The sequence below is a fragment of the Gallus gallus genome, chromosome 6 (assembly GCF_016699485.2).
Source record: "Gallus gallus isolate bGalGal1 chromosome 6, bGalGal1.mat.broiler.GRCg7b, whole genome shotgun sequence".
Classification (NCBI taxonomy): Eukaryota; Metazoa; Chordata; class Aves; order Galliformes; family Phasianidae; genus Gallus; species Gallus gallus.
In genome coordinates this window covers 26,824,163-26,839,536 of record NC_052537.1, presented here as the reverse complement: position 1 = coordinate 26,839,536, position 15,374 = coordinate 26,824,163, and the positions used below count along the sequence as shown (strand labels likewise).

The 15,374-nt window shown below is 47.8% G+C and overlaps 1 protein-coding gene across 6 annotated transcripts in view; it reads right to left on the bottom strand.

Annotated features, from left to right (window-relative positions):
- RBM20 (RNA binding motif protein 20) overlaps window positions 1–14,334 on the bottom strand; it is a 93,848-nt gene extending 79,514 nt beyond the window's left edge. For 4 of the 6 annotated variants that reach the window (XM_015288973.4, XM_015288974.4, XM_015288975.4 and 1 more), the window contains exon 1: window positions 13,517–13,670. In XM_015288973.4, coding sequence (XP_015144459.2) covers window positions 13,517–13,659 — 143 coding nt within the window. In that variant the 5' untranslated portion in view covers window positions 13,660–13,670. Of the gene's footprint in view, window positions 1–12,344; window positions 13,292–13,516; window positions 13,671–14,054 lie in introns of those variants that run through there. The other 2 variants (XM_040702995.2, XM_040702993.2) reach the window with 2 other exon arrangements.
- Window positions 14,335–15,374: the final 1,040 nt, after the last annotated feature.

Genomic DNA, 15,374 nt, shown 5'->3' with positions numbered 1-15,374 from the left:
AAGCATGGGGGGGAATTTTGAACAGTTTGACTTTGGCCATTTTTAAAATGTCTTAAAAATATAAAAACAGTTGCCATGATATTAACATTTGTGCTGTCATCAAGTGACAGAATCATTAAGGTTGGAAAAGACCACCAAGATCATTCTTTGACCCACACTGCCCCCAAGATGTGTTAAGAAACCACTGGGCCTTTTGGACAATATAATTTGCTGCTAACAATGTTATTGTAATGCAGCTCACAAACAAGGGGAGAACAATTTTCAGAGGACACAGCAGCTGCATATAAGTAGACAAACACACCCATACCAAAAAACACATACGCACATTAAAAATATACATTTAAATATTACATATATCTGTCAGTAATGTTGAGATGCTTTCAATTCCACCCATGCGATACACAACACAACCAACTTCTTCACTTGGTTTTTCCTCCGTCGCTGCTACCAGATGATGCAACAGCAATCTCTGTATTATTTTTGTATGCTTCAGTTAACACCACTTTTACTACCTGGCCCTTTAGTTTTATTATCCACTTAAATTTCACATACCCTACATGGAAACAAACAAAAAAAACAGAGGATTATTCTTTGAATAAAGCCGACTATTCAAACTACTTCGTACTGTTGTTTTAATTAAACAAGAACTTTTTTCCCCTCTAGATTCAAAATAAACTGTTTTGCTCAACTAATAAATCTGAGTTACATCTACAACATTCAAACAAATACACAAATGCTCAAACTACTAAAAAAGAAATACAGCTCCGCACTCCCCAGTAATTTAATCCAATCTATTGAAAAGGATGCTAGAGAATTCAGTGCCTGCTTTAAAATGAGACAAAGGTTGCAAGATATTCTTAAGCGGGTGTAGCAATCACAATTGTTCACTTGGTCCTGTTAGCAAATGTGCTTTTCAGACTGTTTAAAGTTACGATCAGCAATCCTACCAGATTCACATCATACCCATACATTTCTCTTTCCCTTTCAATACTTTTCAATCAATTTTAAAGGTAACAGCTTATGTTTAACAGATGAGGGCTACTAAATCAAAAGCTGTCCAAATTTCCTACTGTGGATAAACATACATATAATGGCTGCTTGCTCAAGACTGGAAGCCATGAGTGCTTAATGTTGTCAGGTGTTTCCTTTCCAACAACAAAAACATAATGTTCCAGAGGACAAATCCTGCAGGCTCTATTTCAAGTGCAGAAATACATGAACACAGCTAAAAGCCCCTGATGTTGTCAGGATTTAGGCACTTCTAAAGCAAAGGAGTTTCAGTGAAACAGCACAACAAGAAAGGGCATTTACAAAAACAAAACAAAGGAACAGAATATTAAAAACCGATCAGAAGAAGATGTGGACAAAATGACAGCTGTAAGTTCTGTGGATAGTGCCAATGCAACACTTGTAGTACTGGAAATACTGGACTGCAGTCTGCAGTGGGTGAACAAAAAAACCTATGAATTTATTTAGCCATTTAATTAGTCAACAGTGCTCATCATTGTTTAGGTGAATATCGTGTCTATATTTAACTCTTAAAACACAACTTTTCATTTCTGAAATAATCATATAATTTGCCTATAGGTTAGAGGTCCATACATTTCTTTACAAGATGACAGGTTATCAACCAGAAGTCAAGAATGGGCAACAGGACCGGATGGAGCAAGAAGAAGGGTAACGGCCAGAAGGATTTACAAAAGAGATGGTTCTCCAAGAGTTTTATGGAGAGTGGGCGGAAGCTTGGAACAAGCTGGTGGGCCAGCTGTTCCAACACAGAGATCAGAATGGGAAGATGAGTCCAACAGACCACGGCTCCAGATCTGCGTTACTTAACATCACTGTCTAGCTATCCAACTGTATTGCCACTAAACACCACGAATAGCAATGTTTCTCATCAGCAACACAAACACGCTGTCATCCAACACCCACGCACGTGAAATCTCAGGTATTTCTGGTAAGTGAAGAGGGAGACACAGAAGAACGTCAACCAGATGAACAGCATGTGGGGTTTGCCTGGAGAGATCTAACCACCCTTACTGCTGCCTCCAGGCACCAGTTGCCCTAAAGACAGCCTGCAGCAAATGGTCTACTCATCTGCCAGAGGTAAAGCTCAATACAGATTCCCATATTCACAACCCTGGAGTATTTGGGCACCAAAGGTAACACTGCTCAGAGCTTACCAAGTTCATCTAGCTTCGGATCACTACTGACATGATAGAGGCATGACGACTGCTTGACCATCATATAGGATGTCTGATGGCACAGCTGGTCCACTGACAAAAGCAAAGAAATTAGGCAAACACTGAGAAAGACAGATCATATACCTCTCCATTTTGAACTACGCTTGCTACCAATGGTCCCAAAAAGAGGATGCAAAGAAACAAACGCTCTCAAGAGTCCCTCTCATCACAAAAGGGTCCGGTGCTGAAGAAGTAACACTACTCTGGGTACAAGAGAAGCCCACAGGTACAGCCTGCACATCAAATACCTGATAGTCTGAGAAATTCAGGAGCAGACATCACAGGGACAGACAGACAGACGCCCTTTTCCTGTGTACCTCTAAGTGCAGTGACAGATACTCAGCATAGCAGGACGGTGCGTTACGGGTAACGCAGGGAATGCCTTGGAGGAGGAAAGCACACCCTCTGCAGGCTGAAACGAGTCTGGAGAATGTGATGTCTGCGAGCAAAGAGCACTCGATCCCATTATAAAGGCATTTTTGATAGATTCACTGGAACAAAGGAAGATGAATTCCACATACCCAAATTAGTGCAAAAGTGTGTCAAATCCATGACTTATGAGCAGTTCCAGTGCTCATCCTGCACTGGGGTTACATCACCCCTTCCCCCCGAACACAAAAGAAAAGGCAGATGAACAAAGTGAATAGAAGTAAGCTTGCATAGAACAAAAGATAAAAAAAAAACAAAGTGTAACAAAGTATTTTCAGCAGTCACATCACTTCTCATTATTAAGATCAAATGAAAACTATTGAGATAGGTAACTTTTTTTTTCTAGTTAGGCTTCTCTATGATATTTTCTGAAAGAAAAATCAAAGAACAGATACAGAAAAGCATCATTTACTTGCTATTCTTTTTAACACACCCAAACAGATCTCAAGCACTTACCATAAGGCTTCCATTGCCGTAAAAACTACAGAACTACAGAATTCAGCACAACATTAACAAACATGGACTAGCCGAAGAAAAACATGCACTTTTCCAGTGTGTCCACAGAAAAGATGAATATAATTATAGCTCAGCAATTTGAGAAGAGGATATTTTGAATAAGTAGGTAATTAAGTTAAGAGAGGCCTAAAGAAAGATTTCACACTCACATTCATATGTTGAAGCAGTTTAAAAATAGAGAGCAAGAACTGCCTGACTTCACCTTTTAATTTTAGCTGGGTGATGAGCTGGGCCCAAAGACAGAAAGGCACAGCAGGATTTTTTCTCAGCAAAGTGCCCTTCGTATCTTTATGTGAAGGAAATGCAGCATGCTCTATTAATAACCAGCCATAGTCCTAGATAAGTCTAGGCAGCCTTTCAATCAGGAAAACATTCTGTTTTGCTTCTCCAAACCATTCATGCTCTCAAAGACGTACACACAAGCTGCAGAACCTCCCAGCTGCCCCGACTGCTTCAATCCCACTTGGGAAAAGACGCTCAGTTTTCCCATTGGTCATTGCCTGCAATTATTAAAATGGTAAGTGGGACACTTCTTCCTCCCATGAGGATAAAAGAAAATGACTGATTTTGCACCTGGAGATCATTTTATATTCTTTTTTATTTTAATTAATAGCTGGGAAAGAAAATGTTGATACCAACTAGACCAAAGCTTCATTGAAGGGGGCAGGAGGGGAAGAGGCTGCTTGACGTAATGCCAGCATAACTCTCCAACTCCTTCAGGGAGTCTGGGCAAAGTACGTAGGCTTTCCACCACATAAAGATGGATTCTTCTTTGGGATCTGCCTCCCTCACACCTCCCACTTTTCCAACATCCCCAATTAGCCAACCTCACACAGCGGTGCTCCCCCGTAGCAGCTCCCAGCCCATACAACACTGCTTGAGTCTGGCAAATCATCGTGGTGGGGCAGGGGTGAAATCCCTTTTCTGGTCAATAGCATTACACAGAACTTCTCTGACCTTCAGAGAATGGTGGAAATGGTACTGGAGGATAACCAGCACTCAGATTATTTTGTCTATGTGCTCTTGCCAAAGTGACAGCTATCTCAGCAGAGGGTAGATAGTAGTCTTACAGCTAAAAATCTAAGTAAGAGCCTGAGTTGATTCTGCAGGGAAAACAAGTCTTCTAAACTTTCCTCTTGTCTCCCATGGTTGCATTCCCTCACTCGTATTTTAGACCAACAATCAGCAGTAGGACTCCAGATGCCTCTGTCCCTCATACAATTATGCTTATCCTTTTAATTATAATTTCCTGTTAGGTTCCATCTGTAAACTTGCTATACGTGTCAGTGCTGGTCCCTGACTCACACCAGCTAGCTCTCCATGTATTTCCAAAATTTACTTGCCATAGAGATGGACTGCAAGCTGGTTGAAGTTTGCATCAGCACCCTGCAGGCCAGCAGTCACTAAGCGAGCACACCCTGCCATCCTTATCTACAGCCCATTATCTCATCAAGCTGCCCGAATGCACGGGAGGTCCTTGTTGTCCTCTGGCCGCTGCCCACTCATTCTGTTCTTGATATTAAACAGAGCACGTTTATGTAGATGAGCCTAAGATACAGCATTCTTTTACCCACATTCCTAGTATCTCCTGTTTTTATTCCTAAAACCACTGTATTCTTTTTCCACAAGCCTACATCAATCCCAAGCCAGCCACAGTAGATGTTCCACACTGTTTCAAAAACTTTTTCCATTACGAGATACAGATGAAAGGCACTGTCTTTCCTCCCGGCTGAAGCATGCTCTGAATTTCATTTCTACAGATGTAATGAGCTCATTTATCACTCTTAGCATTTCTAGCTTAGGTGTCGCATACCAGAACTGGCCCAGGCATCAACAGCAATCCCCACCACAGGAACAACACCTCCCACTTGGCATCTTGCATCAAATGCACTGGAAAGAAAGGATTGAAGAGGTGACCAACTCTGTTTCTTTTACTGAAGACCTCTGGTCAGAGATGCCTCCTTGCAGGAAGGCTGTCACCTGATATTCTTACTGCCTCCTGTGTAAGTTCAACACGAAGTTTGTACAACAAGATCACCACTCTGTATCATGACTTGTAGCTGCTTATTCTACACTTAGCCTAACAAGACCCCAGTCAACAAATCTTCAGCTTTCTTGCTCAAAGGAGCTTTTAGTGTGAATGAAATGTCTTCCTTCCTTGCACTAACAAGAATTCTTTGAAAACTCATTGAAAAGACTGGCACTAATTCTTCCTTCTTCCCTTTTTATATATAACTCAGATAATGACTCTCTGACACCTATCTGTGCAAAGAAATCAATTACAGGTTTTAGGTAAGAATGATTGATTTTATGTTGCAGATGATCAAGAGATGCACCATCATCCACTAACTGTTTTGTATCAGGCTTTTCTAGAAGAGGAAGCAGCAGCCGTTTGGAAGAGTTTGCCTACAGCCATCCCCTTCCTACTACACAGCCCCTTCTCCCTTCAGCAAGGTAACACACCAGACTCCAACAAGAGACAAGTGCACCCTTGGCAAATGGAAATTTCCAAAAGAAACATACACAATTTACATGAATTGCCCAAACAATCAGCCAAACTAGAGCTTGTTGCCAGAGCCCATGCAGCTGTATCCAAATCCAAAGCAACAGAAACCCCTCCTCTGGCTTTATTAGGCTGCATAAGAGGCATCCTCCAGAGCATCACAAAGACACAGTTCAGTCCCCACAGCACTGTTTTTAATTCATGGCCATAGAGCAACGAGCCCAAAGTGGATGTGGTCTCCAAGCCAGGCTCCAGCTGCTGCACTGACATCATTACAAGTCCCATTACACAAAAAAAACACTGCTGCTCTCCCTGCTGCTGCCCATGTTGGAGAAAAAGAGTTCTTACAGATACGATCACTCCCAGAACTGTCAGCTTTGCTGCAGCTAAATAAGTAAAATTACCTCAGAGATCTTAAATTAAGAGCTATTTCAGAGCTACATACAACTCCGCCATGTTTAAGCTTGAGGAAGCCACTTTCCTGACCCCTTGCTCCCGCCTATGAGCGGGAACAAGAGGCAGGAGTGGGAAGTGATGTGCTCCAGGTCCCCTCCAATTCCTGAAATGCCTCAGCACAGAGCAGGGGTCTGTGTGCTATGACTCACACCCCTGGATGCTCTCTGCCTTGCCCATGAGCAGCAAGCCCTCCTCCCACGCTGGGCTCTGTGCAAGCTGCCAGCTTGGAGCACAGCATGGACTGTAGTGTTTGCTTCTAGAGAGGGCTCCCTGGCATCCCGCTAGGAGGTGAGAAAACTAAATATAACAGACTTAAAACTACAATTATTGTAGGGGAGCTTGCCAGAGCTGCTCTGAAGCTCCTAATGGTCTGTTGGGGATTTATGGATCAGCTGTGAAAATGTACTCACAGCTAAAACTTGCCAATCAAGTCCTCAGCGTCACGGCACTGCTACCACCATTCAGACAATACAGCTTGAAGTGACAGAAACACCAGAGCCAAAGAGTAGGTCTAAAGCTTTGAAGAAGGACACAAAAAAAGAAAAAAGTCCATTATGCTACACAGATCAATAAGAATCATGGGAGGAGTCTCCCTTCTGCATGTTTCTTGGTACAAAAGGGCCTTCTGTTCTACTGTGCCGGAGGAGATGACAGACAGTGCAGTGCCAAGGACTGGAACGTGCACAGGAGGCAGCACGCTGCACAGAAATGGCTCCAAATGGCCCTGCCCGGGGCTCGAAAGAGGCTGAGCTGCCACATACAGCCACCACTGAGAGGTTTTACACTCCAGTACTGTTTTTTAAACACCTCATATCACTATTACACTATTAAAAAGCACGCAGGAGTGCAGACCAATACTCCGCAGCTCCATGCTCTCTTCCAGAAGGAAAGCTCCAATGCTGCAACACAAAGTCTCCCTTAATTGTTTTCTTAGATTTCTAACATATTGGGTGTTTCCTATCAATACTAATTGTGCTTAATGATTCTGTGCAAATTCCCAGTGACCTGGCAAAGAAAAACGAGGCAGTAAATATTCACGGAGACTTGGGTGATAGGATCTGATCCCCTAAAGCCTTATGCACAAAAAATAATCCTCATGAGTATGAATAAGGCTTTGCAAGATCAGTCTCTTAGTACATGCACTATCGAAGCATGTACACTATATCCAAAGAGAAACTTAAGTCTTATTTACCCTGACAAGCAAAATGGATGGAAAAATGGATAGGCCACTTATGATATTAAATACATTATGAGACAGGTGTTGCTTTGCACAAATACAGATTAACCAAAGTGAAATTAATCATCTCTAGTCCCTGAAAAATTCTGTTTTACTTTTTTTTCCCCCCCTTCAAGGAAAATGAATCACTTAATACTTCGTAACACAGAAACACACACAAAACAACCCTCCAAAACATAGGCTATAGGAACAACACCCTGTCTTCTGGAATTCTGACCTACCAAAGGTAATACTTTTAAATTTCATTGTTAGTTTGTCAGCACTTTACATGCTGGGAGAAAGGAAATGTTCCAGTAACATCCAACATGGTGCAGAAAATACAAAAGCTGACTCAGATGCAAGTACGACAGAGCTTTTGCTGCTGTGTTTATATCACTTCAGACCCTACAGACCCATTCATCCATTGCAACGACTGAGGTACCTACGAGCACCATCCCAGCCAACCATTTTCCTGCATTACTTACAAATAAGTTCACCCCCAGACACATCAGCAACACCCCAAGCAGAACACACATCAGAGCAACCCGAGTCAAACCTCTTGGGCCATCTCGAGAGAGGGGGTGTTGCTACAAGATAGAGTAGTGACCTTGAATGAAGAGGTCAATAAAGAGAAGAGCCCAATGGTTGGCCGTTGGTTGATACAACAGAAGAAAGCTGTAGGTGACCTTACAAGAATGTGTCACTACTGGGGCACAAATGGATGGTGTGGAGCACAGGGCTAGCAGGGGTGTGGACATTAAGATGTGTTAATGGAAGAGCCTGGGAGATAAGAGGAGCACGGGGCAGAAAAATACCTCACTCTACTTTGCTCATAGTTCTCTCCAGTACTTTAGGAGCAAAGTGCCACCTTTTCTTTAGATCCCCTCCTCGCACCGAGTAGTGTATAATCTGCAACAAAGAGCTTTTGGGTGGGGGAGCGGAGGAAACGCAGGACTGCAAACAATGCAAACAGAAGAAAAAGAGAACCATAAAACTCAGTCAGTGCAATGAGCTGTACGCACCACCAGCCTAACAAATGTACTTCCCCTAAGGGAAGAACACATTAACTGGCAGAGGCAGAACCAACACCCCTTCCTACTGGTAAGATGTACTGTGGTCAATTAACTGCTACTTTTCAACCACGCTACACAGAAAAGCCCACGGAAAAGTATTTATTATCTCTATAAAAGTAATTTCAGCTGTCATGCCACTTCTTGCAGAAATGCTTAGTCTGTTCTGTATGACACCACCAACCCCTGCACCTCCCCGCTGCAGGAAAACAGCCACAGTGCACAGAACTGAACAGCACCACCGACACTCAGTGCAACAAAAGCACAGCCCGATCCCACCCCAGTCCTGCTCACCTCCCAGTTTGGGCATTTAAAAACTGAACGTATTGGCTTCCCTGCAGCTCCCCAGATGCACAAGACAAAATATATCGTTTGCGGTGCAACTGAAATCTATCACAGTTACATTTCACAAGTTTGCAAGCTTGCTGCCTTTATTTTTTAATGCAACAAAAATTACTGCCTCTTTGCGCTCATCGTGAAATTCTGATCCATTAATGAAACAGCCCTTTGCCCCCTTCGTGCCACAGAATATACAGGGCTTTTATTTTGCACTTGTTCTAAACAGGCAAGAGGCATTAGCAAGACGGGCTAGGCTTGACTTGTCAGAATGGGACAGATATTAAACGTCTCCAAAACCCAAGGGGTCAGGTTTTCTGCTTTCACCCACTGTGCAAAGTGACAGCTTCACAGTGACGGGTCATTAGTGTGACAAAGAGAAAGCAGCTGGACGTGGAGGGGCAGAGGCTAACAGAGCGATTACATCCTCACACCAACTATAAAATGGGACGAAAATGGGGGGCGGGAGAGTGGAATTCAGGGGAATAAAGTCAGTCTGATAGAGCGTCCAGCTGCAAATCTGATTGAAAGATTTAGTTTAAAAATAAATCAAGCCAGCACGCTCCTCGGGAAGAGCAGATTCTATCCAGAGGGGTATTTTAAAGCGACCAAAATTATTTCACACAAAAATCCATTTCTTGCCCTCCTAAAGGCATTTCCGCAGCCCTCTCCAAAGCATTAATAGACTTTCCAAGATCCAATTCCTCCCATTCTGACAGTCCCCAGAAAGATCTGCACCCACCTCTGCTTTCCTTTCCTCCGGACGGGTCAGAAAGACTTCAGCACATCCCCACGGCACGGCCGTACCTCAGTTGGGTGCACACAGGTCGGCATCAACAACAGCTGAACCAAGAGCCCCGAAAGAACACATTTCCCAGTCTTCCCATTGATGGGAACAGCAGGATGAGGTTCCCAATAAAAGAGCAAGATCCAGGCGACTTAGTTACAGCAAAGAGTTCCGCTGCCGTGTGCTGCATGCCATAAACCACTTACCACACAGCTTCTCATAAAAATGGGTTATTTTCATTTTTACCACTGTTGGTACCGCTGCCGTTCTCTCTGCCCCCACTTAAATACCTAAAATAATTTCAACATTTCTGGGCAGCTCTGAGTTTATTGATAACAGATGGTAAAAGCCAGGCTGCATAGAGATATTGGCACATGTGATGGCACTTCTAAATGACTTTTTCTGACCCATTTCTTCTTTGTACCTCTGTAGTCCCTCTTCAACTCCTGGCTGCATTTAACTGAGCTCCTGTCCCAGTAGGATGTTGGGTTAAAATAAAGAAAAAAAGAGTTTCATAAAGATTATTTTAAAAGTTATTTAAAAAAAAAGCTGACACTTTCAGCCCTTTCTATTTAAAATAAAATACCCACAGAATTAACTTATCTTTGATCTTTAGGTAATGTCTTATCTAAGGGATGAGTTATATGTAAGTAGATGAGTTTTCAGGGCTTTGTCAGGTGCAGGAGATGTACTTTAAAAGGCAAACGAGTAGGGAAAGGCTGGGTCAGTAACACTGAGGAGAGAAACAGTGAAAGCAGTGTTTCTCCCAGCGTCCCCTTGTTAAGTATCAGCTTTGTCTTTGCCATATATGCCAAACTATTTGCCATGACTAATGTATACAAGGGGAGTACATTCATATTTTATCTCTCCTGAGAGACCTCGTGTCGAGAAAACAAAAAAAAAAAGGATAGAGAGAAGAAAATGAAAAACCCAAAACTAGATGCAAAATGGATGCGCTTCAAGTAAGTGAATAAACAAAATGCCACGGCACCTGCTGCAACAGAACGGAGTGAAATGAAACAAATAGCAAATAATTAAGAATGGGCTGTTATTTTTCCCCCCCAATGTGCTTCCCTCAAAGTGCTGCAGGAAAGGAGAGCTCGGAGCGCTGCCCCCAGCCCTGGCACGGGATGATGACGACTCGGGCGCAGATGTTGCAAATTCCATCCTCCTTCCAGAGGAGCTCAGAAGCTGTGGGGCAAAACCCCTTGAAAAAAACATAATGGTTTCACTTTGTCGTTCCCCCCCCGGCTGTTTCAGGATGCCTTACTCCACGTGTAAAACAAACGCATCGCTCTGTATCAACGCAGGGAGTGCGGAAGCACTCCGCCTCCGCTGGGCACCTATTGCCCATGGCAAATCATTAGAACTGAAAGCAGGTAGCTAGCCACTAAAGCATACAAACGGATTGCATTTCAGTGCAATCAGGTTTCCTGTGATTACAGAGTTCAGTTTGCAGAGAGCACTCTTCACATAAGGCCCCCATTGCCAGGCCGTGCCCAGCCCTCGCTCCCCTCCCAGCCTCCCCAGGTACTTCCAGCCCGTTGCCCCACTGCACGGCAATGAATCACACCCAGAATCACACCAACTGCAGTCTCCCCTCTCCCACGGTGCCCACACACTCCAGACAAGGCCACAACAGGTGATATATTCGCCAAACACTGAGGTGTTACATTTAGTAATACCACCCCCCAACAGCAAGCAAAGCATTGCTCAGAAGAGCGGGTTATGAACATTCACCAACACTGCTCCCACTGTCAGCCCCTTCTTCTCTGCCTTCTGCTTTCTTCCTTATGCTGCCATATGTTTTTGGCAGTCAGCCCCCAAAGTGCACAATCCCAGCTTTTCCATAGCAGTTCCGACTGCAAAAAGGCTTTAACTCCTGGAAAACATTAAGTATTTTCCCCATCCAACGCCATAACCCTCTCAGAAAGCTCTGCCTGCTCCTCACCTTACACCTGTAACAGTTTCTAAGCAGGGGAAGAAGGGCCATCCAGAGAGCAAAACAAAACTGTGCCAGCTGCTGTTTGTTTAAAAATAACAAGAGGTGGATATTTTCTTTTCCAGTAACACAACCACAACTTTATCTCATGCTGAGACAGACGGATTGCTGCCCTCAGCCTCCCAAAGTGCCTTATTTCATTGGGCACGGGCACTGCACCCGTCCCAGCAATACATTCACACCAGCACTTTAAGATAAGCTCTAATACACCCCTTCCACGTAACCATCAAATGCACTGAATATCCAATTCGGATACATGGAATGCCAAACTTGTATCGGTAATTGTAATTAAACATAATTAAAGAGCAGAGATGTATTCATTGTAACGTAAACGCAGCGGTGCAAGCAAGGCTATGTCACAGGGTTCAAAAACAGCACGATCGAGTTGCAGGGCCTTAGATGGACACAGCCCACATTCACCGCCCGGCACTGCATTGCCATGGGAAAGGGCGCTCAGAGCACGGGAGCTGCCTCACAACTTTCCTTCCAAAAGAGACCCGAAAAGAAATTGATTTCAAGTTTTCCTACGTGGGGTTCAATAGCGGGCTCAGCTGGTAGAAAAGGGATGGCTCTGTGTACAGCGTGCACGTTATAAAATTAATCATGAGTCAGTCCTGAGCGCATTGCGCAGCCCTGCAAAGCCTCGGTGAGCATTAAGGAGTGAGGGCCGATGGCAGAGCCCACGGTTTGGGCTTTCCAAGCGACAGCCAGCGTGCACAGACCATGAGCACCATCCCACCGCACTGCCATCCCCATGGAGCTCCTCAGCCTCCCAGCGCTACTCACCTGTGTTTCAGTGCAAACTCCCCGGTCTGTATATGTGACTTTGGCATAAGAACGTGGATATAGATGTGCCCATGAAGGCACAGACAACAGGAACGGCTAACGTACGGACAGGGCAAGATATAGCACCAGAAAAGCGAGCAAGAATAGAAGGAAACACAAGCATCATGCACCGTATGGGCCACACTCCACGGTGACCTTAGAACTCTGGTTTCATCAATATCTGTAGATGATAACCTAACTCAAAACAATACTCTGCAAAGCTAAAACACACCGGAATATTTACACGGATGTCAGTGCACGTGCCGAAAGCAGCGCCGGGACTGAAAGCATTACCTCCCTAAGGCGCAGCGCTGCTTTTGTTGTCAAAGCGGTGGAGGCGATGCCCACAGCGGCGCTCTCACAGCCGGCTGCGGCCGGAGGGAAGCGCAGGGCCGGCCGAGAGCAAACCGTGGGCATGAGGACACGGGGACAGCCGCAGCGCCGCAAGGCTGCGAACCTTACAGCTGTAGGGCCCGGCAGCCCGGCGCGCACCCGCGGGTTTGCTGCTTGGTCGGAGCCCCTCTCTTTTAGTGCGTTCTGACTATTAGGCACAGATATCTGAACGTGCACAGCTCAACTCGTGCGTCACACGACGGGACCACGGAGCGCACACCCGGCCTCTCGTTTGCCCACGTTAGTGCCACCCGCGCCACCGCACTGCACGGCAAAAGCGCTTTCTTTTTTCTCTCTCCGGACAGAAAACGGAACGGCAAAACTCCAGCAGGACCCACCGCTCGCTGCCCCCTCGGTACCGCTCCCCGCACGCAGGCCGGGTTTGGGGACAGCCGCGCAGAGATGCCAGCGCTGCAGGCCCGGCAAGGACGCGCTGCCCGCGGCCCCAGCACGGCGCAGGGAACTTCCCCGAGCGGCGCCGAGCCCCGGGAGCCCGGCAGCAGCGGCCTGGGGGAAACGGAGCTCAACCAGAGCCCGGGGAAAAACGGAGCTTAGGGACGAACGGAGCTTATCCCAGCAGGGGAGCGGTGCCGGCTGTAGGGCGCGGCTGCGCTGCCCGCCCAGGCTGGCGGTGCGGGCTCCGGGGGGCACCGGCGGCGGGGAGGGAAGCGACCCCGTGCCCTGCCCGGCGCTGCCCGGCGCTGCCCTCCCGGCCCGGCGGATCGCGGGGCGGTTCTTACTTGTGGAGGAGCTGGGGCAGGCTGGGCGGCGGCGGCATCCCTCTGCCGGGGCCCCGGCTGGGGGCTCCGCTGCGGGCATCGCTCTCCGGCCGGTCGGAGCCGCGGGGGGCCGGGGCCTGGCTCATGGCAGCGGCGGGGACCATGCGGGGAGGCCGCTGCGGCGGGCGGGAGGAGCGGGTCACCGAGCGGGAGGAGGGAGGGAGGGACGGTGGCCGAGGACCGGCCCCGCAGGCGACCGCGCTCTCTCCGCCGCGCCCCCCCCCAACCCACCCCCGCCGGGCTGGCGACGGCGGGACAGGAGCCCTGCGGCTGAGCCCGCCCTGCGGGAGGGTGCCGCTACCGGCCGGGGGCGGCCGGCGCCGCGCGGAGCCGCAGTGGCGCTGGGGGGGCCGCGGGGGCGGTCGCGGCAACGCCCGGGGAAGGGTCCCCCCCCCACCCCGCCCCACCTGGGCGCCGCGCCCGGCCCCCGCCTCCGTCCGTCGGCCGCACCTGCCGGGGGACGAGCGGCCCCGCAGGCAGCCGGGCACCGGGGTTTTACCTGCGCGTGCTTTGGGCGAGCATTGCGGCTGAGCCGCGGTGCGGAGGTTGCGCTGCTCGTAGCGCTCCAGAAGCGTTCCTTCAGGGCTTCGTGCTTCCTCCGCAAGGTGTCTGCGTGTCGGAGAGCGTCGCGTTAGGGACTACGCGGAGCTCCCTCCCCCGCGTGCGAAGGGATGCGGGTATAGGCGATCTGCTTTCAAAATTCACCTTCGTGCGAGAGAGGAGCGGCGCTGGAGGGGTCGGGGTTTCTCTCCGCTCCGGGCAGAGCCGCTTACGTGGCTACAAAATACCACCACCTGTGACGGGAAAACGTGACTCGCGTTTAACACGTACTTTGCACTTCGTGCGCAGATGGGGAGCGCTGACCAGGTGCGAGGCAGTGGGAATCAACTGATCGATTACTTAATAGTTACACAACACCGAGGGACCCTTTCAGGCTGCCTGGCCATCAGCACGGGTTACTATGAGTCGCTTTGCAACGCACACAGTTCCTACAAATGCATTCTGAGGGATGCCGCAGTGTCTGCTTAGCGGGACCCAGGGGAGCGCAGGTCAGAGCCCGCAGGCAGTGAGGTGATGCACGGACACAGCGTTTTAGCGAGCAACGCTGTTGTTGCGTCGTGTTTAAAGTAAGGGCTCCGTTTCCCCGATCATCCACTAAAAATAAATGGACTTTGTGCGAATTTCCTCCTTGTCACAGCAGCACAGAGAGCCCTTAGGAGGGGCAGCGACAGCCACCTTCAGCTGCCGGTAATCACAGTTTGAGGAGGTGAAAGGCGACGATCGGTGGCTCGGAAGGCAGCGGGAGCGCAGCCACGGCACCGCTGTACGGCCGTGGGGAGGCACCAGGATGTGTTACTTTGCACAGCGTTATATCACATCCCGTGAAAAAATGGATCGCGTGCATTCGATGCGTACAGAGAAGAGCTCAGCAGGGAAAACTCAGTGCACAACCCTCATTCCTGTGCCTGTGCCTCTTGCTCTGACGTACCGTGCTGTTTGGCACACCTGGCCCCCGCCTTACCTGAGCCTCGTCCCAGCCTCGAAGTATTGCTGCAGCAGTGCCAGGAGAGAGAGGAGGAGCAGTGGCTGGGCAGTAGAACTGAACAAGGGCAGACCGCTGTACAAGAGGTTCACACCCTCCTGATGTGCACTGTGCTTATTGCTGCCCATGGAGGAAACCTATCTGTAGGTTTTTACCCTCAGCAAGAGGCATGCTCTGTATTAGTGGTCAACAAATGGTGGTTTTGGTGTTGAACTGGCTGTCCCGTTGCTGCTGATTTATGAAAATAAAATCTAGGATAATTTTGTCAGAGCATCC